Raw genomic sequence first — 25885 nt, forward strand, 5'->3', positions numbered from 1 at the left:
GTACAACTCCCATGCTAAACTCTGATTACACACCAGCCTGTGGTCCTGACACCTTCAACTCTGAAATCAGGAAGTCAAAACCTGGCCCACTTCATTCTTCTACATTCCTGGACCCCCACCACTGATAGAAAGAGACAGATGGTTCAGCTGTGGCGAGTGAGGGCATTTCAACTGTTCCTCATATTTACCAAAAACAAACAAACAAACAAACAAACAAAAAAAAAAAAACCTTTAGTTTTATCTGCCTAAGGAGGTTACAAAGCCATTCCCCATATAAACATTGTGAATTAAAGATGCATTTAATCCCTCTGGCTTGTGTGTCTTGCTTGGCTACATAGGAAAACACAGAGTGTTATTTATTTATGTGATTGTATGGTTTTGCCTTGGATCTCAAGACAGAAGAATCAACAACGCAGGAGAGGTAAAAAATCATAATATGAAGTCTGGTCTCTACTGAATGCTAATCACTTTTGTGCCACCATAAAGTTGGGCTATCATGAGTCAGGGGCTGTCTACACTGCGAGTCTCTTAGATCAAACCCTGATGGCGGGGGACCGTGTGGCTGATGGCTTCTATGCTTTCAATGAGAAGTTCCAGGTGTGGTACCCAGCCTGTTCTGACTGGATTGAGAAATATTAAGTCTGGCTTCCGGAAACGTTTATTTTCTATGTATGGGTGTTCTGCTTGCATGTCAGTCTGTGCACCATGTGTGTGCTGGGTGCCCAAGGAGGCGTGGAGAGGCCTTTGGATGGCCAGGGACTGAGGGTGCACGTGGTTGTGAGTGTGTGGTGCTCGGGACTGAAGTCCTCGGGAAAGGAAGCTAGTGTTCCTAACTGCTGAGCCATCTATCTCCCCAGGCCTGAAATGTGAACTGTTTTGTAAAGAGGGTAGTTAGACATGTTCACCATCTCTGTAACTAACTCGGTGCACACTGGAACTTGTTACAAAAGGAACCAGAATGAAACAGGTGAAAGCAGTCCCGCTATTCTGAACCAGAGGCTAATTCCGCTGGCCACTGGGGATTTGCAGAAGCAATCTACATTGTGCACATGTTCCCAATGAGAGAGGGTGGGGCTGAATGAGCACAGTGTACTCCACAAAGCCTGGGAGGACTGTGTAGGAGGCAGGGGGATGTGGAAACACAAAAAAAAGCACCTAACAGATGAATTAGAATACAGTAAGTGTGCATGCTAAGGAGAAGAGGATGTGGCTCTCTCTCTGTTATCTCCACACGGCCCAGGCCATGTAACAAAAGCAGATCACTGCAGCAGGGGACCTATCTCAAAGGCACACGGCTGGGACGCTACATCTCATTGTTGATAGCTCTGAATTAGCAGTGACCTAAATGCCCATCAACAAAGACGGATTCAAAAATGGCTCATCTGTATAATGCAATACTATTGTAAAAGGATGTAGGCTGATATTTACTGATGTGACAATGGGTGCACAGCACAATGTTGAGATGGAAAAAGAAACAGGTAGGATCCTGTTTCTAGAAAATTATTATTTTCAATCAAGATATGTCCAGAAAGATTTATAGGGTTTTTGTTTGTTTGTTTTTGGTGATGGGGTGGTCAGGGATAGTGTGAATGCCGTTTCCTTTTACTTTTCTGAACAGCCTTTTATTTTAATGTGATTATTATTTAGTGTGGGAGGGCTGTCCCTTTTAGATGTATTCATTGGTTACTTACTAGGCATGTTTACTTTGTTTTCTGAGATAAGATTTCATGTATCCCAGGCTAGCCTCAAACTCTCTATGTAGCTTAGGATGACCATGAACTTCTGATCCTCTTACTTCCATCTTCTGAGTGCTAGGAATGCATGTGTGTACTACCATGTCCAGACTCTGTGACTGGGGTACATCCAACCAGAGCTTCCTGCATGCCAGGTAAGCATGCTAACACTCATGCTCCATCTTCAGCTCCGAGCTAGGGAATTTGGGTAAGGAATTTGCAGAACAGGAATTAGACTTCACCATTGCCCTTAGCCATGCTGACAGCTCCCAATCTCACTCTGGGAAGGACAGACACAGAGAGGAAGGGAGCACACTTAGGCTCCTGCCAAGTGCCATACTAATGTCTATAACCAAACCAGTATTTAAATGAACCCACCATTCCAGGCACAGAAAGTTCTCCTGCAGCTTAAAGGAACCCATCCATTTCTTTCCTCTCTCACGTCTCCTTAACATTATTCTGAGTAAATCACATTCAAACCCACCTTCCCTCTCCCTCTACTATTAAACTCTCATCTCCATCCAAGTCTAACGTGTGGTTTCCCTGGCCCGAGCTTCAACTCTGACTGTATGTTACAATGCTGGAAGAACTAAATGAAAGAAGCCGATACCCAGGGGTCACACAAGACCCATCAGCTACTTCCAAAAGCATCAGTTTCACAGATGCGCCTAGTATGCCATTCAGTATTTACTACTTAGTCTTCATATCCTCATCTACAGGAAGATGCCCTGTGCATCTTAAAATGTCCACAGCTCTATGTTGCGTTCTATAACACCTCATGCAATTCCAGTGTTTATGGGCCAGTCCGAGAGGTGAGATGGCCAGATGTCCACTGCTGGGGCTAACATAAGGACAGATGGTTGCCAGATGTTCTGGGCAGCAGCCAACTCCACCCTGGGGCCAGAATGCTAATAGTGCTCCCTTTACCTATCTTCATGGGAGCTTTATCATTTGCATTTAAAGCAGGGCTTGCCAAGACAGAGGGCATGAATATCCGGAGCTGAGAAAGGAGTCAAAAGTGACATGAATATTCTGAAGCTCCTTGACCCATGGGAGTTTTCAGAACAAGGATTAGTGGCTCCGTCAGAGACAACATGAAACCTATTTATGATCCTGAGACAGAGATGGTAAAGCTTACCGGCTTATGTCCATCCAGCTCAAGATAACCTGGCTTTCTCACAGCTGCAAAGGCCTGGCACATGCTGATCACTGGTACTGCATCCCACAGGAAGCCCCCTCCCTGGGACTTGAATACCACCGCAACAAAAGACCTGGCATTTAGAAAACCCTATGCTGTGTACAGCTTTGAGAGCTGTATCCAGCAGCAGCAAGACCTGCCTGGCACAGTCACCGGTATCTTAGCTAAATAAAGCAGATCACACATCAACGAAGGCCTAGGCAGACTGCCTCTAAGGTCCTCCACAGACCATTAAACCAGTCACCGCAGGCAGACTGAAACGTTTTTTAGTTCGAATGGCAAGACATTGAACTCAACTCTCCAGTGGGTGTTAGCAAGGTGATTTCTTGTCTGAATCTATCATCCTAAGTCCATGTGGCAAAGCCCTATCCATAAATCAAGATGTGGGATGTGATCCTGGCAGAGCCCATCTGTTTTACTGGAGCATCAGTTCTGGAAATGCGACCGGCAGAGGGTGGCTGTAGAATTGAATGATCTGAGCCGTCGTGGGAGGCACTGAAGCTCAGAGGTTAAAGCCTGGTCTAAAATCTCTGTTCATGGAGCCCTTGCCGTGAAGGCTAAGCAACAGGGCTCATGTTCTAGTACCTAGAGATTTCTCTGGCTTATATGAAGTATTTTGTTTGCCCTGGTATTAAAGGAGGAAAGGATCTGAAGAGGCAATCATATCCACAGGATGAAGGAGGGAAAGGACACTTGGGATTCACTGTCCTACCCACTGTCTGATTCAGAATTGGGGATAAAGGAATTGAAAGGCTGTGATGGGATTCAAACTTACTGTTGTTAGTGTCAGTGACCACATGTGTACCCGCCCCTCACTGCTGATATTCAGGGTTAGGCAACCTGGGAGCCTGCTGTACTTCCTCAGTTCATATGACACTTCTCTGTTCTATCACCAATGGAGACAGAAGAGCAGCACTCCTTTCCTGCTTTGCAACCTTCTCGAATGTAGGCAGGAGTAAGTCTTTTTTGCCCCTTCTTCATCTTTCTCACCTTGTGCTGGCCCCTAACATGTCTATGGGATCAACCCGTTTCAATGGTAAGAAGGAGGAGACCCTGTCTGATTTTCTGCAATAGTTACCCAGATACCCACAGGTCACATTTAAACATGGCTGTTTCTTCTTCCTTCTTCTTTTCTCTGACTGTTAAGGCTCAAACCCAGGGCCTTGTACATGCTGTTCAAGTTCATTACCCCTGGGCTACAGCCAGCCCTGCTCCTTTTTCGTACAATCACATCTGAAGTGGCATGAGGCACAGTAGCGTTGACACAGATGCAGATAATGACCTTCTGAGACATGGACAGCAGGAATCCAGGGGTGCTGTGGTATCTCCAGCAACCAGCACAACTGCATAGACCTGACTCACCTGCCAGATTCAAAGCCGTAAAGAACAGGAAAAACAACACATGGCCTGACTTGAAGGAAAGGCCAAAATTGTCTTGCCTGAATCTCATGCTTCAAAATGTAGTGCCATTTAAAAGCCCCTATTCCTCTTGTGAAGGGGCCAGTGAAGGGGACCCCAGGGCCACACATGTCCCATACAACATCTGCCCCTTGGAAAGGAAGCGCCTCCTGTGATGACTGTTAAGAGTCTTGTCCTAAATCCTTTCTCTACCTCTGCCTAGAAATGCCTCTCCTACTCTGTTGACACACCAATGTCCATTCATACTTTCCCTTTTTTTTTCTTCCTGACACTCAGGCAGTATCTCCTCTGTGAGCCTGGCCACTCTCTGTTGGAAGACTGACCACACTGTACTCCATGAGAAATGCCTATCTGTCTCCCTGACCAGAATGGGCCAGGCAGGGACAATGTCTAGCTCATGTCTGCAACCAAAAAGCTTGACCCTGCTATGCCCCAAATCAAATCAAATTTGGCAGAAGTTCTCTTTGCGTGTGTGTGTGTGTGTGTGTGTGTGTGTGTGTGTGTGGTGTAGTATGTATGTAGTGTGTATGGTGGTGTTGAGGGGTAAGGAATGGGGGGGTGCTCACACACATTTGCATATTTACAGTGTATTAAACAAATATCTGTTCAGTGGAAAGTACTGGACTTTGGAGTAAAATCAAATTTTGGATCCTGACTTTGTCCTTTCTTTACTGTTTACAAAGTTTCCAATTTCTCTGAGCCTTGGATACATCCTCCTATAGAATGGATCTACTTTGTGGCCAGTTTGAAGGATAGATGATAAATGCTGGGCAGAAATCATGCAAGCCTTTAGTTTAATACTAGATCCAAGTGGGAACTGTCAATAGCAGCTACCATGACCCAGTATCACAAAGGCCTGGAGACTTAGGAAAGAGGTCCTGGCTCTCCACAGAAAACTTTTGTTAGGTAAACAGTGTCCCAAGCTCTACTCTGAGCTGAGTGTGGATGGACCTGCAGAGTGGGTCGCTGGATGGCCTTCCTCTGACCAGAAAAGGGAAACAGGAGATCCCAGCGCCAACTGCTAAAAATAGGTCATGCCAACAGGATTTGACAGTTGCTTCAGGGCTGGGCAGGGTACCATGGAAACCAGGCTAGGCTCTTTTCAAGGAGTTGGAGATACAAGCTTGGTGTACACAGAACTGTGGCAAAAGCCCTGGCACCACAACCCTTGAATGCTCATGTCAGGGGCTGCGTGGGGATGTGAATATCGGAGGAGCCTGGACTGTGGGGAAAGAAGCCCTCCCCAGTGGATCATTCCTTCCCAGTGTCCCACCTGATGCTCCTACCTTCCCAGAAATACCTCCCATGGCATCTGAACACCTCCAGACCCTGTGAAAATCAATACTACCCAGCAGCCACTTCAGCAGACTCTCTAAAGGGCTGCTCAAATCTGCTGAGTGTTCTCCCACAGGCATCACAGGTTCATGGCTTCCAACGAGCTGCATCTTCTCAGTGCGCTCAGCTTGATGACTATGTGTCCCAACCCCACCACACCCAGCTGGAGGTTTGCTCCCAGGGCCCATGTGCTGGGAGCTCATTTCCTGGTGTAGTGACGCTGAGATACTGGAACCTTTAAGAGGTGGAGCCTGGTAGAAAGAAATTAGCTTCCAGAATCCCACCTTCACCAGGGACTGAATCAATTCCTTCCTGGGGACTGAGTCAACGCTATGACATTATAAATAAAGCAAGACACCCCATACACCTAGGCTTTTCTGCATGGAATCACTTCTGTTGCTGTTTTTCCAATGTATTATGACCCTTCTCAAAAGCCACATTGGACTCTCAGTATCTAAGATAGTGAGAGACAAACCTGCTTCCTTTATCAAGTACCCTGCATCTGGCATTTTGTTACTGCAATTTGAAACAGACTAAGCCAGAGACCCACAAGCATGTTCCAGAAGACTAAACCTTTTCTCTTCCATGACTCCTGAGTTCTGCCCTGTGTATATTATTATACACACAGACACACAGACACACACACACTTTACAGACAGGAATACCCGAAACTCAAAAGCACAGTGTACCAGAACAGGAACATATATATGAAACTGAAAACATCAGCTGGAGCCTAAGTTGTGCCACTCAGTGACTCACCAAAGTCTAAAGGTTTCCCATCACACAAAAAGAAATACAAGTGCCTCTCCTATAATGGTATGTGGCTTGCTCCCAACTAAACCAAAAGAAGCCATAAGTCCGAGGATGCAGTCAGAAATATCTATTTAATTTTAATTTTTAAAGATGCATTTCTCTTATATGTATGGCGAGTGCCTGCATGTATTATGTGTACCACATGATGTGTCCATGGACTAGAGGATGACACTGAATCTTCTAGAACTGAAGTTATAGGTGGTTGTGAGCCACATCGCTATGTGGATGCTGGAACCAAACCCTGGACCTCTGAAAGAGCAGGAAGTGTTCTACCACTCGGCCGTGTCCCCAGCCACGTTTGCTTATCTCTACAAATACAAAACCCAAGGCAAATAAGCTCCAAGGTTTACATAGAGGAAAGACGTTCAGGGAACTCAGGACATATTTCATGAACCATGAGGTGGAGATGATCTAGAGGAACATTCAGAAGTTTAAGTAGAGTGAGATATGTCAGGGGGGGGGGGAGGGCCCAACAGAATGGCGCAGATGCAGACTGGCACCACCAGGACCAGTTTGTGATAGAATCAACTGAGAAAGCAAAGAGAGGAGTAAGAGGAAGGACCCTGGAGGCAGCAGCACATCTCCCGCATTCTTCAACTCTCTCATGTCTGCAGAGCAGGATGCTGAAGCATCTTCAGGACCAGCAGAGCCGAGACATCTGTAGATGTCTAGTCTGGGCAGGATACCTGGGTCCTGCTGTGAACATCCCTCCTGCTACATGGTGACAGGGCACAGCAATGGGAATGCCTACCAGCCAAGTCAGCAGGGCTTCGTGGCAAAGTCCTTCGTAACAGAGTCACATATCCAAAGCTTTCCAGGAAGCTAAATGGTTGTAGAGGGCTCCCCTGAGGATTAGGACATGATAGCAAGCCAACAGGCCCTTGGTGCTAAAGACAAAAATGATGGCTTTCTAGCTGAAGGAGATGCTAGGGCAGACACACCTGTAGACTAGTCACTGACCATGAAGCCTGAGAGTTCTTAGGTTTGGGAACCCAAACTTCATCTTACAGGGGAGGAAACTGAGGCCAAGAGAGAGAAGATAGCCAATCTGAAGGCCACCAGATGGGTCAGAACCAGAAACAGGGTGGAGAACTGCTTCCAGCCCCAGGGCTGTAGATACTCTAATGAAAAGCACCATCACCATCCACTTTGGGTGAAGGTCTCAAGAGTGCCAGAGGCTGGGGTGGTCAGAGGCGCCGAACACAGAGAAACTCTGAACATGGTTGTACTGGCCAGTTTTATGTCAACTTGACACAAGCAAGGGCCACCAGAGAGTACAGAGCCTCAACTGAGGAAATTTCTCCACAAGATCCAGCTGTAAGGTGTTTTCTCAGTTAGTGATCATCAACTCGGGAGGGCCCATCCCATATCGCGGGTGGTGACATCGCTGGGAGGTAGTCCTTGGTTCTGTAAGAAAGCAGGCTGAGCAAGGCATGACAGCAGCCCAGTGAGCTGCGTTTCTCCGCGGTCTCTGCATCAGTTCCCACCTCCAGGTTCCCGCCTGTGTGCAGTTCCTGCCCTCGCTGCTTCTGATAATGAACTGTCAGATGGAAGTATAAACCAAACAAACCCTTGCCTCCCCAGGTTGCTTTTGGTCTGGTGCTTGATCACAGCACTAGGAGTCCTAACTAATACAGTGGTTCTCAGGAAGCAACTGGAAAGGAACTGTGAGTGGCTGCAGGAGGAAGATGCAGAGGCAGGCTGACTCCTTTACCCAAGGATGGAGTAAGGACAAACAGAGAAAAGCTAGGAGGTTCGGGGCAAGAAGCGCAGGAGTTTGTGGGACAGATGGCCTCAGACTTCTCTGGAGGTGGACAGCTGCGAGACCAGATTCGTGAGGATTTGACTAGAGGTGTGTGGTAGAAACCAGAAAATGAACCAAGGGGTACCCAGGCATCGGTGAAAAGTTCCCACTTTTGAGGCACAGTTTTGAGGCTTGGACTTGGCTGGACTGTGATCTCTGCTGCAGACAAATGATACAAGCGCTCATCTCCAGCAGCATTTGGCAGCCTGGGAAAAACCACAGAGAAAACAGGTGACCCTGGGTCCCGAAAGGAAGCCAGAGAACAGTTGTCAGGGCAGAAGAACCAAAAGCTGAGTGAGGACCAAGCCCTGGTTCCTCTAAGTCAGGGAAGAAAGCAAGAAAAAAAAAGGAGTCTTGGGGATGTGAGATGGCTCAGAAGGATGGGAGTAAGGGAATCTGTGAGGTTTGCTGAAATGAAGCTTAATGAGAAGAAACAGTGCCCAGAATATAGTTAGAGGTGGCAAGTGAGTCCTGAGTTCACCTAGGTAAAGAGAGGAAGAAAAAAAAAAGACACAGAGGATGGATGTGAAGGTCAGCCATGAAGGCAGACCTCAACTTTAAGAAGTAGACTGGGCTAGGGAGGCAGAAAGGGAGAAGGTGGGACACCTCCCTGGAACTTGGGGTAAAGAGAATCTCCAGCTGAGAAACAAAGACGGAATTGGGATCAGACAGGGAAGGAGGCAAGAGCTGTTACAAGGTAGGAAATCTAGAGCAGATAGAAGTCCTGAGGTACAGAGGCAAGTGGTGGCATCACTGTAGGGATGGCCCCCTCAGGAGGATGCAGCCATGAGCACCAAGAGCCAGATTCTATCACCCCAGGGGTCAGCATCTCCCTGAGAGTAAACCCAATTACCAGGCATCCGTTTTGAGCAGCTACATCCTATGGCACCCCCAGGGAACGTCTGCTAAGTGTCTTCCAGGTAGAAACAGCTTCATATCTCCAGCTCGAACATGTCCCCAGAATACCCAGCTTCCAAGACATGGTCTCACCTGCCACTCTATTCCTCCTGCCCCATACTCCTTCTAATTAGTCTTCGTGTGACAGGTATGTGTCTGTGCATATGCACTCGTGTGCGTGCAGGGGTGCATGGGGTGGGCAGAGACTGGTGGATTTAGCCCTCAATCATTATCTTATCTTTTAACCTTAATCATTAACCTTCTCTTCTGAAGCAGGTTTTTATCACTGGGCCTGGAGCTCACGGATTAACAAGGTTAGGTGACTAGCAAGCTCTAGGGCATCCCCACTTCCTCAAAGGATGTAACAGAATGCACTGTCACAGTGAACTCAAGAACTCGGGTCCTCATATCTGCACCGCTGAGTGATCTCCCTGCATCCTTCACTATTCTTCGCTCTCCACCACCTGTCACGCTAGTTACACCAACTGTGTTCACCACCTTCTCCTCGGTGCTTACAGTAGAGCCCGGTGTACCACAGTCACTTAGCAAGCACTTTTAGAGGGCTGAATACATTATCTTCGAAACCCGGAAGAAGGAGTAAGAAGTCATTCCTGTTCTTAGAAAGAGAAGTGCTAGGGATGGACAGATGGCCCAGTGGTTAGGAACACTGGCGGCTCTTTCAGAGGACCTGGGTTCCCAGAACCCACATGGTTGACACAACTGGATGGAACTCCAGTCCCAGGGGATCCAAAGCCCTCTCTAGCCTTGGGTACTGCACAGGGTACAAAGATATACACACAGGCAAAACACCCATACAACATAAAATGGTTTTTATAATAGATGACTAATTTAAAAGGAAAGAAATGAATGAGATTTGTGGAGGTCATTCATTCTAGCTTCTGTCTCCAGAAAGGTAAGGTGAGTCTGTTCTGACTATCACCTCCCAGAGCCAAGGTCTGCTCTGCCCATCCCCTGCAGGCTCCTTCCTGTACAGCCGTGCTCACAAAACCTGCTCCCTCCCCACCCCAGGTTCTGCAAGAAGGTAATGGATCCCCTAGACCCACTGCCCAGAAGATATCTATAAAGTGGTTTCTTCTTCCTCTCCCTATATTAGTAATGTGCCCATCATGTAACCCTGTGTTCAGCCATGTTTCCAGAAGGCATTCTGTGCACACAGCTTCCTGGTTGGCGGCTACCTCAAGGGTGGGAGGGTCTGACAGGCATCCTGCATGTATTTTATTCAGGAACCTGCCAAGCTCATTACTGGGACAATATCTCAATTTTCCTCTTTTCTGTATCGGTGTGTAGTGTCTACGGCTCTGCAATTAGCATGAAGAGCCAATCGTTCCTGAAAAGAATCACAGCAAGACATACCGTGACCTGGGCGGAGTCGAGGAACTGCAGACCAAAATAATCTGTTTCCACCAGGTCCAGGTGGTATACAATCTGATCGAACAAATCCTGGCCTTTGGCATGTTTCTGAAAGACAAACAGGGACATGAATATTATTAAGGATATGATAGAAGGATAAAAAAATTAAAATATTTTTAAAAATCCATTTCTCTTCATAAATTGCACACGTGCATACACATTTGTAAATTTTTAATTAGTCTTATTTTAGTGAAGTAAGAATCTGTAATTAAAGATACTCAAATACCATGCAATCCTACGGTCCAGCCGAATGCTGTCTTCCTTTCAAACACTCAACTTCCTTTCCTTACAAGAAGGAAGCTTTTTGGATGAAAGACTTTATGTGATGGTATGTTTTGCCCAGACCAGGCACTCTGCAAAGAGGGGTGACAGGGCTCTGCGATGGGGCTCTGCTCCAACACAGCCACTCCTGGGCTGGCTGTCAAGGCAGGCCACCTGAGCAAATCTGCTCATTTTTGTGAAATGGCTTGTCCAGCCTTCTGATTTTACAGGGCAATTAACCAAAGCCCAGGAAAAACAAAAGATCTGCCAAAGAGCACAGCCATCTCGCTAGGACAGAAACCCAAATCCCAGGTCCACTCCAGGTTCTCTGTGGTGCACAGACAGAGCAGGAACACAAGAGAAGGGTCAGATGTAGCAGCCCCACCTGCCGCTTAGAAAGGCAGGATGTCCGAAAAGCCATGTCTCTTGCTTTTGCCCTGCACAAACAGCTGGTGACAGGGGCTTTCCCCACCTCTGTTTTGGGAGACAGAGGAGGTCTAAAACAGAAAGCTACTGCAAGAAGACTCAGACCTTTGACTTATGAGGAGGCTTATTAGTACTCACTGGAGCAGAATGCAGGCAGGTCACTCTGATAAAATCTATACCATAGCAAATACATTTAAACTAGGTATTAAAGAAAACACTGAAAAAGCAAACAAACAGTGACTTAAGGTGATAATTGGAGAACCCACTCCTTATTACAAACACTGGCAATCCACAGGAAAGCGGCTGGCATCACCTGACCTTTCCCTGTCCTGAAGAGTAGGTAGTAGTGAACACGCAAGTAACTCAAGATGGACCAGGCCTCAGTGGAAGAGAGAGAACTATGAAACTCCCAATACACAGACACGGTGCTTCATGAGCTTGGGTTAAGGGGTGGCTGGAGAGAGACGGCAGCAACAGTATAAACTAAGTAACAAGAAGAACAATGAACTGTATATCCAAGAATGAAACTTCCATGCTTCAAAAGCTCTGTGATGACAAAAATGTGCAAAGGCAATCCATAATGTGGGGGAAGTTTGCAAATCATATATAGTTGTCACTCCAGCCTGTGGGGAAATGTTCCAGCGCCACTCAAGAAGACCAAAACACACAGATGCTCAAATCCCTCATACCCATGGCAAATAAGTTATGCACACCCTCGCATGTGACTTAAATCCTCCAGAGGACTCATAACACCTAAGACAACAGATGTTATGAGAAGAGTTCTGCTTGCTTCACTGCGCTGTTTAGGGAATGACCAAAGAAGAGTCTACACGTGTTTAGCATTGACCCAGCTTTTTCTTTTTTCAGTAGTTTTGATCCAGTCAGTTGATATCAAGGGTCAACTGACAGTGACCTCTGCCCAAAATAAATAAAAGAACTATTACAATTCAATAACGAAAAGGCAGGCGTCCAGTTAAGCAGCCAAAGGATACATACGGTGCTCTGAAGCTATGCAGGGGTTCCATAGCACTGGGAAAGGTGACCAGCATCGGCAGCCACAGGGACATGCAAACCATGACAACCACACCCACCGTATGCCCACTCGGACGGCTGGGATGGAAAACCTAACAGAAAACGCTGGAGACCCTAGACTCCTCACACCCTGCAGCCACACTGGAAAACCCTCCATCAGCTCCTGTATGGTTAAGTGCACATTAGCACGAGACCTAGAAGCCTATCTGGAGGTATATATGAACAATTAAGTAAATACACACACACACACACACATGTTTATGCCTATGTTGTACATGGATGGTGGCATTCACTCTATGCATTATACTCAAGAGGCAGAAACACCAAAATAGCCTGATGATGATCAAAATATAGAATCTCACTCGGTGGACTATTATTTCAGCATGAAAAGCACTGGAGTACTAATGCTTGCTACCACAGGGATGGACTTAGAAAACCCTCTGCTTCAGTCAAAGAACCTGGCCACAAAGTGCCACCCTTGTCCATCCCTGTCATAAGTGTGGGCAAACCCTAGAGGCAGAAATAAGGTTACCGGTTGCTAAGGGTTGGGGAGCTGGAAGATGATAGCAAGGCTGGTATCTTACCAAAGAAATGTCCTGAAACTGACTGCATGGACAGATAGAGAATAAGGCATATATACTGTAGTCTCCAGACTGGACACCTTAGAAGCTGACATGTGAATCCCAGTAAAGCTACAACACACTCTAGATTCCTGTTTTCTTTACGAAAGAATCCCAACATGTAAATTAATTAATTAGTTAAGTTGTAACATCAACATCTCACAGCCTGAATTACAATACAATGACAACTCCTATCTTACCCATGAAGTAACCAGCCAGGGTGCCCCTTACAGAGCGTCCCACCTCCTGAGTCACAAATCGCTTTGTGTCTCCACAAGATCCAGGCTGAGAAAAACTCTAGAAACCACATAATGCAGACTGTCTGGTTTCTAGTATAGGAAGGCAGAAGAGATGAGGTGCGGAGAGGTTCAAAGATCTAAAAGACTGTCTTCAAAAGACAAGGTCAAACCACAACACCTAGGATGGAGGGACAGACAGACACATATCACACTCTGACACACATATGCACATGTACTCACACACATACATGTATGCAAACACACTGACACGCACATGCACACACACTGACACATAGACGTGCATATACACATGCATGCATGTGCGCGCGCACACACACACGCGCGCATGCACAGTCACACACAGTGACACACACATTGACACACTGTCTAGGAAACACACTTGGGTGAGGAAACTTGAGATGAATAAGGAAGTGGCCTCAGTAAAGTCAGGGAAGCTGCTGCTTCTGAGGGAAGAACACGGAAGGAGACGGGATGGGGGACATGCCTGCTCAGCATCCAGAGATTTATCTCAGAAGACAGGGTGTTTGCATCCTAATAACTCATCGACCTACAGCACAGTTTTATCTGCACACCTACAGGGAATCTACAAAATGAAAACACAGGGGTGGGGATGAAGACTCGCCTCAGCATCTACCACTAGACTACGGACTGCAGACTTCCTGGACCAGGTCCTCTGAAGCGACCACAGACGCAGAAGGCTAAATGTGCAATGAAGGTCTCTACAACACATCTCACCGGATAAAGACTGAGGTGGGAAACAACCCAGCTAAGGCCCCAAGTGCAAGGACAAAGAACAGTGGCATGCCAACGCTCCAGATACTGCTCTACCAGTAGAGAGGATAATTACAAAGAGGTGGAATACATGTAAATCAGTAAACAAGCTTTGATTCCAACTACATTAAAGCATATGCATTGTAGGACTGGCAAGATGTCTGAGTGATCAAGGCACCTGCCACACAAACCCGACTGTCTGAGTTAAATCCCTGGAACCCACATAAATAGAGGTGGAAGGAGAGCAGCATCTCCACAGAACTGCCCTCTGGCTTCCACACACGCACCATGGCACGCATATGCCCTGCCACATGCACCAGGCGCATACAATAACAAAACGTTAAAACATATGCACTGCATATATGGGCTGCCTTTTAAAAGCAGGATATTTGTGAAAGAAAAACAGACATATTCAAATGGAAAGCCGTGGATGCTTTCCTTCGAACTTCTCTTTAAAACTGACCTTTGGACAGTTGTCAGACAACAAATACAATTTGGGAGGGCAGGGGAAAGTCCAACTCTGGCACTCTGCCTTCTTGCCCATGACAACCAATCCACAGGATATGTTCCCTGTTGCTCTCCAGTGCAGCCAACCCCAAGCAACACCTGCTATTGTGCTGCTGATGTTTCATTAAAGAGTTTCCTAGTGGGACAGAACTAGTTAAGAAAGGCTTTAGCAGCAGGACATGGCAGAAGACAGGCTGGGAGGAAACAAGAATCTGTGCTCCCTGCCCAGATGGACTACCCACTGTGACCTTAAGCAGTTCATAATAACCCCAAGCCTCTCTCCCCAACCCAAACTTGCCCTGTAGGTTTCACATGGTGTCCTGAATACACCAGGCCACAGAACCCACCCAGCCCCACATCCGGTCTGCACCTGCATGTGCCTCTCCATCTGGATCCAAGACTTACCCTCGACTATATGGTTTCATCAATCACAGACTCTTAGCTGATGATGCACAGTGAAAAGTGTCGGCACACATTGCCGCTCTAGTCATCCCAAACACTATTCCTCCTCTGTCGTTTGGGTTGAGGCAGGGAAAGGACCCGCCTTTCCACTGGGAAGGGATCCTTCTGCCATGCCAGAGCCTCCCTTGGTGGACTCATGGCTTCCTCCTGTGCACCAGCAAACATGTCCTCAACTGTGCCTTGCTGTGCCTTCTGCTGGGTTAATGAACCCCCGGCGGCCCTGCCAGCTTCTGAGACTGAGGAAAAATAAGGGCTAGGTTGGAGGGTCCTCAAAAAAGATGCTCCAGAGGAATACTAGAGGACAAAGATGAGGATGGAGGCCAATGTGGTAGAAGCCACCAGCTCTCAGCCCTCCTACCCTGCAAAGCTGGCACACAAACCTGGAGAGGCTCCAGGTAGCTCAGTTTACCTGAATGTCAGAAGTCTCATCGCATGGAGCAGGGCTTACACTCCTTCCTCTCAACCCCACAGGATGCACATGCCTGTAACTTCACACAGGATCACCCTGGGGTGCAGCCGTCTGTGATCCCCTGCCTCACCCCTCCTTCCAAGAGAGTACACTCCCTGAGGGCAGGGTCCAGCCAAGCTCACCTGAATAACCACATCTCTTTCCCTCCATCTCTGAAGGACAGAGCCTAGCTGCCACATATCAGGACCTACATGTGATGCCCAGGTAGATAATTAGGGAGATGTATGGTGGCATCTGGGGTCAAGAAGGAGATACGTTGGATGCACTGTGCTGCGGCGCCAACTGCAGACTAACAGTGCATCACAGTAGCCAATCTAACCACAGAACTATGCTCAGTGCAATCTTTTCAAATTATGTATTCCACGAACCAGCACCTAGGGAACCAACTGCACTTCCAAGGCCATTTACCCAAACACAATTTTGTTGCTATTATGTGAAGTGCTGTCTAATGGTTACCATAGGAGATAAGTTACTGTGAAAGTCATCCTTGATGCTTTAAAATAAACCGAGTCTCCCCATCTGTGTCAGATTTAGTCATTCACTCATTTAACAAGTATTTGCTGATTGTTCATCAGCCTCCAGTCACCATTCCAGGTCCTGCACATGTAGGACAGTGGAAGCAGGTGAGTAAGAGTGCAAGGACATGCTATGAGTTCTAGGCCAGGCAGGGCTACACAAGTTCATGCCTCAAAAATGGTTACTGGGTTTTGTTTTTGAAAAAGCAAACAAATAAACACCCCTGGGCATAGTGGCGAGTGCCTTTAATCACAATATCTTAGAGGCAGAGGCTGATGACTCTCTGAGCTAGAGAGAGACTGGTCTCTACTACAGAGCAAACTCCACATCAGCCAGGGCTATATAGTAAAACCTTGTCACAAAATAACATTTTTAGAAAATTAAAAGCCTGGGCTGGAGCCATGGGTCAGCAAATGTAAGAATATTTGCTGCTCTTCCAGTGAACAGGAGCTTGTTTCCCAGCGCCTATGCTGGGGGCTTACAAGTGCCTATAACTTCATCTGCTGGGGATCCAACATCTTCTACCCTCCACGGCAATGCACTCACATGCACAAACTGACACGCAGACACACACATATACAATAATAAGAAGTTAAAATGGACCTTTATTTTAAAGCCTAAATAGTCTGAAACAGGCACAGCCATTGCCTGCTTGCTGCAGGAAGTCCTTGGTAAATGAGGAGCTAAGCTGTACAAAGCAGGTTGGGACACACACAGCACGTGCCCCCTGCCCTCTGATATCACATGGACCACGAGGGAGGCCACAGTCAGGCCTGCAGTTCTAGAATGAACCCAGCGATGCTGCACCTATGACCAGATTTATATGCCAAGCTGTCCCCCAGTACAACAGGCTCGGGCAAGCTCTACCTTGAGTTCTTGCAATCCTAATTCTTCTGCCTCCCATCTCAACATATCATTTTTCCCAAGGACCAGCAGCTTTGATCAGTATGCCTCTCTGTAGCAGCTCCTTCTGATCTGACAAGAGCTGGAAATAACAAGCTCATTAAAATCTGCACAAGAGTCCACAGTTGCCAACCAAAGTATGGGTGGGCAGGCAGACAGACAGCAACTAGGGAAAAGTAGGGAAAAGCAGAGACTCTGTGCTGTCTCCGCTGGCCAGCCAAGAGGCTACTGGGCTGACTCACTGGTTTCTAGCCACGTTTCTGATAAGGGAGACTGCTGGACAGCTGATGTCTTCAATTGCACGCCCTAAATAAAGGAACTATGGAACTGTGTGGCCTTAGATTAGGTACTATTGGCAATGTCTTACCGCAACCTGCCACAGTTGCAACACAAACAGGTCAAATCTAGTTGTAGAACAAAGATGACAGGAGCCCCAAATCTCATTTTGTCTCCAAGTAGAAAATGGCAGACATCCCAGGTAGACATCAAAGGAAGAGATAAGCTGAGCTGTGCGTGCTCCATGAATAAGTGTGTACGTTCCAGTCGTGGAAAAGTACAGTGTCTAAACAATGCAAGGACTGCAGGAGCCCTTTCAGTGCACCTGCTTCCTATCTGTTGTAGTTTGAATTTTATTGCAGTGAAGAGATACCATGGCCATAGCAATTCTTATAAAAAAATATTTAATTGGGGCTCTCTTACAGTTTCAGAGGTTTCTTATAAAGGAAAAGATTTTAATTGGCCTATCTCAGTTTCAGGTTTAGTCCATTATCATCATGATGGGAAGAATGGCAGCGTGCAGGCAGACATGATGCTGGAAAAGAAGCCATGAGTTCTGCATCTTGATCCGCAGGCAGCAGAAGGAGACTGTGTGCCACACTGGGCATAGTTTGAGCAAAGGAGACCTCAAAGCCCATCCTCACAGCAACACATTTCCTTCATCAGGAAGGAACACACCTACTCTAACAAGATCATACATACTTCCTAATAGTGCCACTCCCTAGGGGCCCAGCATTCAAACACATGAGTTTATGAGGGCCTTTCCTAGTCAAACTACCATATCCATCACATGGCTGCCCTGTGTGACCATCTTGCCTTCCATCTCTGTCATAGATCCAAGCATGTCACTTCAAACCCAGACAACAAGCAACGGTTCCAAGTGGTCTCAACACCTCTAGTTCCGTGTCTGCCCACTAACACCTTACTCTGTGTCTCTGAGAGAAGCTGTCATTCGAGATGTCTTTCTCTGCTCCAAAGCACACACCAGGGAAGCAAGTCTTTTGTGGGTGCCCTGCAGCGTGATCGGGGACTTTGCAAAAACATCCTTACCCAAAGTCTGCCTCTTTCTGGGGCCCTACAAGTTCCCAGTGAAGCTCTGAAGCCTGATGCCCTCCATATACAATATCCTTGTCACCTTCCATAGCAGCCCCGACCTCTTCAGCTTGACTATGTCCTTTCCTTTACCTAAGATGCTCTTTTCCTACCCCATTCCTATCCTAACCCACAGCAAGCTGAACCCTGGGGCCAGCACCCTTTCCCATTCATCTTTTGTTCCACTGCCATCTTTCGTTTGGAGGCTGAGGCAGGCATTAGTGCTGATACAGATTAAAGAGAACCCTCAGTCTCCCACAAACATTTTTAAATGACCTGTTTCAGAAGTCTGATCTCCCCCATTCCAGTTCTGTTAGGAATTCTCTATAGGAATTCTCTGTGGCCTAAAAACAAAACTCTAGTACAACCATCACCACCTACAGATCCTTTGTCAGCTCTAACACACACAATGACACTGCTGTTATAGAAATTATATACCATGCTGGGTGGTGATGGTGTGCAGGCCTGTAATCCCAGCACTCAGGGAGACAGAGGCAGGCAGATCTCTGTAAAATGAGACCAACCTGGTCTACAAAGTGAGTTCCAGGACAGCCAGAAATGTTACACAGAGAAACCCTGTCTCAAAAAAATTATATCCCACAGTAGCCTCTCCTTAAGACTAATGAAACTGGGTGCTGGAGAGATGGCTTAGTGGTTAAGAGCACTGGCTGTTCTTCCAGAGGACCCTGGTTCAATCCCCAGCATCCACATGGCAGCTCACAACTGTCTATAACCTCTGTTCCAGGGGATCCAATACTCTCACACAAACATACATGCAGTCAAAACACCAATGTACATAAAATTTAAAAAATATTTTAAAAAAAGACTAATGAAACAATATTTATTTACATAGTTCCTGTTTACTTCTCTGGTTTGATTTGTTATTTGTTTGGGCTTTGTTTTTGGTTTTTTTTTTTTTTTTTTTTTTTTTTTTAATTTAAACAGGTTGTCTTAGTTAAGATTTCTATTGCTGAGAAGAGACACCGAAACCAAGGCAAACCTTATGAAGGAAAACATTTAATTGGGGCTAGTTTCCAGTTGAGAGGTTTATTTTAGTTCATTATCATCATGGAGGGAAGGATGGGGGCACACAGGCAGACATGGTGCTGGAGAGGTAGCTGAGAGTTCTACATCTGGATCTGTAGGCAGCAGTAAGTGACAGGGAGCCATTGAGCCTGGGGTTTGAGCTTCTAAGATCTCAAAACCCAATCCCACTAACGACAGACTTCCTCCAACAAAGCCACACCTACTCCAACATGGCCACACCTCCTAATAGTGCCACTCCCTATGGACCTCTGGTGGCCATTTTTATTCAAACCATCACAAAAGATGTCACTATGTAGTCCAAGCTGGACCTATGGAGCTTCTGGCTCCACTCACTGACTGAGTGCTAAATTTACAGGCACATGCCACCTTGTTCTTTTTAAATAAATTTTGGATTCCTATGTAAGGGTTAAAAAACAAACAAAATAAAACAAAATTTTAAATACTTTTTGCAGTGCTTGGGTACAAACCCAGACCCTTGAGCAAAACAGGCAAGTATTCTACTGAGCTGCATCCCAGCCCAAGGCTCATGATTTCTGAACCTAAGAACAGCTGGTTTTCTGTTCTCATATTTGCTCCCATTAAGTTTCATCATCATTCTATTGGCCTGAGGTCTATTATATGTTAAGTACATTAAGCGCTCTGGTCTGTTATTCTATCTCTCAGCTATCCATCTCACTTTTATAACATGTGGAAGCATCACAGGCAGGCCATCACAGGGAAGATGATGCCAGTGCTGAAGCACTGGACCCACAGTGCCTCATGAAGGGTACCTGTGCCCTGTGCTTCTGTGGGGACACATGCTAGATTAGAAACCCAGTTCTGCAACGCCTCCAACAAACCAAACATGACCTTTGCCACTCTTGAGAAGATGGCAACGATCTCATCGGCTCTGTCAACCTTGCTCAATGGCTGTAGCAACGGGAAAGCAAATAGGCATGCATGTCAACTGTCCCCCAACAGAGCAGGAGCACTTCTGCCCTTCAGTGCCCTTATTTGTCCTGCTAGGACACAGGCCTAATGCCATGAGCTGTCAGTCAAATGCTTACCACAACTCAAGGTATCTGAGGTCTAAAAAGCCCCTCAAAAGAAAGATTGAAGTCATTCTGGTTTGGGGATTTTTGTAAACCTACCTTGCTCCCTAACGATCAGTTTCCTTTTCTAATGTGTTAATTCCCCCAGTCTGAACCTGTCTCAGAGCCCTACCTGGGATCACAGTTGGCTTCGCAGCTGGTAGTTCTCAGAAGGCTCCTGCCTTGAGGCCAGAGCCCACAGTTTCTGGGAAGTGCTAATTTCATGGCTACTCTCTGGCCCTTCCATTCCCAAACTCTGTCACAGTTGTCAGCTTTCTTTCTCTCTTTGCTTGTCTCCTTTCCTTTCTTCCTTCTGCTAACAGCTGTTAGAGTTTAAGCCTGAGCCCTGGCGCTCTAACAGGCTCAGCTTAGAAAGCACATTTCTTCACTGCAGCCACATTGCTAATAAAAACAGGATGCACCAGGGACACTGCCCACATCCACCCCAAGTCCATCTTCAGGGTGTTGACATGAGGTTTAGCTTAAATAGGGTAGGGCGCAAGAATTCTACACAGCCAAGCCATCCTGTTCAATTGTGATCACCCATCATTGACCCATCTACACATGGGTGCCAGTCTCTCTTGCAAGGCAGATGTCAGAAAGGTATGAAATGTCTTCTGAGTAGGCACGAGCTCCTCTGGCTGACACCAGGCTTCAACATTTTCCTTCTTCCAGCATAAGGTGCCTGGGGAAATTCTAATTCCTTGGGACCATTTTTTTAATAGACTGATGGCCAAAAAGACAGGACAGAAGGTCTCTTCAGGATATCTCCATTCCTTCCAGGACAGTTATACTTTCCTTTTCAGTTGGGGCTCTGACCCATGGTCTTGTACCTGCTGGGCAGATGTTCTATCACTATTGAGTCCCAACTTGCCAGTTTTCTACCAACCTTTGTAGGAAACTTGCTCCCTCCTAAAGCCATACAGCTCCCAAGTAGCCTGGGCAGCTCCCCTAAACACATGTTCCCCCACCTGAGTTGGAAGAAGCTTACCTTTTAAGCTGTCTAGGGGGAGGCCTCAGGTCATTGAAGACATGCTCTTGAAAGAGTTTATGGGAACCCAACCCCACTTCCAACTGGTTTTGTTTTCCGGCTCATGATATAAATGGGTTTTCCCTTGCCACCTGATCCTACCATGATACACACCGAAGCAATGGGGCCAGCTGCACTTAGACCGTCACATGCATGAACACAGCCCCAAACAAAGCTTTTCCTTTTCCAAGTAATTATTTTGATTATTTTGTGATAGTAACAAGTAATAACTAGAAAAGTCCCCACTAAATCATTATAAACAAAAACAAGCTGTTGCCAACATAGCTGTCATCATAAACAAAGAAGATAAAAATGTCATAAATGTAAACAACTAAAATTGCCAACTAAGTCTTGACTGAAAAAAATACTATTTCTGTAAGTAGAGAGATGATGCAGAGATTAAGAGCACTGGTTGCTCTTGCAGAGAGGGGACAGGTTCGGTTCCCAGCGCTTATATGGTAGCTCACAGCTGTCTGTAACTCTAGTTCCAGAAAATACAAATTGGGCAAGGTGGCACACATCTATAATCCCAGCACTCTGGGAGGCAGAGGCAGGTGGATCACTGAGTTCAAGGCCAGCCTGGTCTACAAAGTGAGTCCGGGACAGCCAAGGCTACACAGAGAAGCCCTGTCTCAAAAAAAGTAAGAAGGAAAGAAGGAAGGAAGGAAGGAAGGAAGGAAGGAAGGAAGGAAGGAAGGAAGGAAGGAAGGAAGGAAGGAAGGAGCAGGAAGGCAGGAAGGGGAAAGAAGAAAAAGAAAAATACTATTTCAGGCATTAGCAAGATCTGGTGAGCCAAAACTGACTGCAAGCCACAGAGGGGTGTACACCTGTAATCACTGTATTTACAAGGCTGAGGCACAAAGAGCCCCAAGTTCAGAGCCACCCAGTCTTAAAATAATGCCTACCCTCAAAAAGAAGACTGGGCCTCATAGAAGTCATGTGATCACCTTATACAGCTTCCAACTGACAGAACCAGCCTTGGAACACCAAGGCTTCCTAGCTTTAAAAGCAGAGTTCTTTTTATCTTACCCCACCGCTTCCCTGACCATCTCACCTTGGCTCTGAATGTACACTAAGTGTCTTGCAATCAAGAAATATTTATTGCTAGGCATGGTAGTGCACACCTTTAATCCCAGCACTTGAGAGGCTGGGGCAGGCGAATCTCTGTGAGTTTGAGACCAGCGAGCGTGGTCTATCCACACAGTTGCAGGCCAGCCAGCGCTAAGTAGACAGACCTTGTGTCAGAAGAGGGGAAAAAAGGAAAGGAAAGGGAGGTAAAGGAAGGAGGAACAGGAAAAAGAGGGAGGGAAGGAAGGATTTTTTTTTCTTAAGTAGAGAAAAAGAAGAAAATTTTCTTTTTTCCTTGAGACCAATTCAATACATGAATACTAAATGTTACCTGCAAACAAGGGTCTGGCTATACTGGGACACAGACAGATCTCAGGGTAGGGGAAACTCCTCTTTGGACAGCTGGAAAGTTACAGCAGCATGGAAAGTAGATTATCTGTTCACACAATGACACAGAAACTGAGAAACTGTGGGGAACTGAACATCAACAGTCTGGGTGGCTCCTAGAAATTGAATTCTGGTAAAGCAGGGCACATGTTATTAATTTCCTGATTTGCCTGGCTACCAGCCTCTTAGAAATTGGAGGAAACAACATTACCAACTGCTCTTAACTTTGAACAACAAGGAAGTAAAAATCCTTTTAAGAGAGCTTTCATCTTGCCTGGTCAGTGGACGGGGTATTGCTGCCAGGTCCACAGGACCCTCTTGGACCACTGTGAGGGCCGTCGATGTGCCAGAGAGTCTGGACAGAGACTGAGGGCTGTCCCACCAGGGCCTCTTCCATGCTAGCATCAACTAATGGAGAGATCAATAGAGAACACTGAGGCTTTGTGTTGTATTATCGATCAACTACTGACCAGCCTGTTCCCAGCTGATAAGCTGTCTTTGGGCCAAGCTGTATTTAGATCTGGGCAGAGATTCAAAGCTCCAGGCTCTTCCCTTTTCACCTCCCTCACAGGATGCAGCCAGGACCACAGTATTCTACTGGTCTGGGTCCTATGAACATTTTCTTGGCCGGGGTGAGGTGGGAGTGGGGATGAGCGGTGGGAGCAGGTCAGGGACCAGACTGGGGGTCTCATAGATTCAAAACAAATGTTCTCCATTGAGCTGAACCTTCAACCCCTTGAGCCTTCTTTCAATCCATGAGGATATATAATATCTGCTGGCTGGCGAGCTCCGTGCCTGTCTGCCTATACTCCCACCCAGCAATGCTGAGCTCAACACCTGAGTTAGTCTGAGGGACAGGCCTCCAATTTACTCCTCAAGATGCTCGGAAAGGGTAAAGGACTCCCAAAGCTCATTTTTTGGAATGCCCTGAAACACTTTCAAATATGCTTTTTATTCTCCAGAAGGAACTTCACACTGCCTGTGGGCTCCTCCTGCCTACTACCCCACCAACAGAGACCTCCCTAGCACAGTGGCATGGAGCCATCCCATTTGTCTGCCAGCATGTCACCTGTCACAGTACTTCTTTCTCACAAAGTTTTCTCAGTCCCCCAGCAAGTGGGAACCGGGACAAGAGATACTTCGAATAACCTTTAAGGCAGTTGCCTCCCATACAAGGGGTTTCCATCTCCCATCAAATGACAGGTAAAAGCTGGGGCACGGTAGCTCATGCCTGTAATTCCAGCTCACAAAAGGCTGGGGCAGGAAGACTGTCTCTAGTTTGCGGCCAAGATGCTCAACACAAAAACAAAAACACAAGCAAGAAGCAGGTATGATGGCGCATGCCCACAGACCCAGTGCTCAGGAGACTGGAGTTTGAAACCAATTTGGGCTACACAGTTAGAGCCTGTCTCAAAACAGCAACAACAGCTACAATAAGATGAGCAAAGTATATAGGAACTTGAAAAATACTAAATGGCAAGGAGATAACAATTTTTATGTTCTCCTTCCAAATGGGAGCACTTACAACCTGGCTGCAAACTCTCTGACACCACTCCTACCAAGAAAGGGCCTCTGTATCCTTCCTTTGAATCCGGAAGAACCTGGCATGGCTTCAAACAAAATGAACATGGTATTATAGATGTTTTATGTTTTCCAAAGTGAGGTAACAACCACCACCCCACCATGCCACCTCTACCACCCAGATGCTCACTCCATAAGAAGATCCACCCAGCATGTAACTCTACCTACCTTGAGGCTGCCATGCTCACCAGTCTATGTCCAGCTGTTCCTGTCAACTATGTCAGCTGGGCCAGCCCTCCAGTCAGCCACGCTCAAGAGGGTGCCACCCAACCCTACTCTATCCTTCAACTGGACATCTCTGTGGAGCCTTAGCAGATGCACCAAGGAGCACTCAATATTACCAGCTGAGCTCTGCTTCAATTCTTGAGCAACAGAATCCACAAACCATAAGAAATGGCTATTTAAGGCCTAAAGCATTCTGAGAAGTTTATTATGGAACAACAGATAAGTGGAATAAAAACCAGACGCAGCATGTGTGTGTGGCATATGTGTGTACAGAAGATTTCATACCTATCAAGTTTTTTCAAATTTAAAGCCAAGTTTTTCATGAACTACCATAAGGTGATGCTAACATGAGTATCACCTCCTTGGAAACAAAGACAAGCAGTATAAACAAACGTATTCTTGAAAAGAAAAGGAGAAAGAAAAGAAAGGAAAAGGAAAGAAAGAAACTAGAAAGTTTTTTTTTTGAAAGCCACTAACTCTGTTCAGGAGAAAAATGCTTAACTGTCTATCTGAGGCTGCCTTAGCTACACCATTAGCAGGCTCCAGGAAGAGAGCTGAAATGGAATCAGGAAGGGAGCTGCAACAACACACAGAGAGATCTAACAAATCCAGTGTGTGACCTACAGAAGCTCATGAATCAGTGAAAACAACAGTACAACAGTTTTTATGGACAAATGTAGAAGACTGCTTAAGTATTAGGTGTGTAACATGAAGAAATCACTATTTTGAGTCAGGTAGCCCCAGAGGTCTCTGCCATGTTTGAGCCATTGGCTTACGCCATTCTCTGGGCTGAGAGTCCCCACAGCGAAGGCCCGTCAGTTGCAGGAGATCCAGCAGCTGCTGCAGGCTGAGAAGCAGCTGCTGCAGGCTGCAGAGAAGGTGTCCAAGACCAGCAAGTGAAAGAAAGAACCGGAGGCCGAAGCAGGCCAAAGAAGCCCAGGCTTATTGAACAGTACCGCCTTCAGAGGAGGAAGGAGGTCAAGGCCAAGGAAGCTGTGGCACTGGGGTCCCATGGCAGTTGTAGCAGTGAGATGGAGAAGAAGACCAGGAGAAGATGACCATCCTCCGGCAGAACAGGGATGCCGTCCTGGATATCCTCTTGGCCTTTGTGTGTGACATCTGGCCAGAAATCCATGAGAACTACCACACAAATGGAAGGAGGTGGAAGCAGCTGCTCTGTGGTTGGCATGGGAGTTGCCCTCATAGAACAGGGAACCTCCACAGAGCTTGAGTGCCGCTCTGAAGGCATTAA

The 25885-nt window shown here is 46.6% G+C and overlaps 1 protein-coding gene and 1 pseudogene across 1 annotated transcript in view; one reads left to right on the forward strand and one right to left on the reverse strand.

Annotated features, from left to right (window-relative positions):
* Positions 1-25885, reverse strand: part of Epb41l4b (erythrocyte membrane protein band 4.1 like 4B) — a gene marked incomplete at its 5' end in the record, with an annotated part of 149589 nt that overhangs the window by 97750 nt on the left and 25954 nt on the right. The window contains one exon of the mRNA XM_055605280.1: positions 10574-10678. Within this exon, the coding sequence (XP_055461255.1) occupies positions 10574-10678 (105 nt within the window). The remainder of the gene's footprint in view (positions 1-10573; positions 10679-25885) is intronic.
* Positions 15277-25864, forward strand: LOC129675365 (V-type proton ATPase subunit G 1-like; annotated as a pseudogene).

The sequence above is a fragment of the Psammomys obesus genome, unplaced genomic scaffold (genome assembly GCF_907164565.1).
Source record: "Psammomys obesus unplaced genomic scaffold, mPsaObe1.curated_primary_1811, whole genome shotgun sequence".
NCBI classification, from domain to species: Eukaryota; Metazoa; Chordata; class Mammalia; order Rodentia; family Muridae; genus Psammomys; species Psammomys obesus.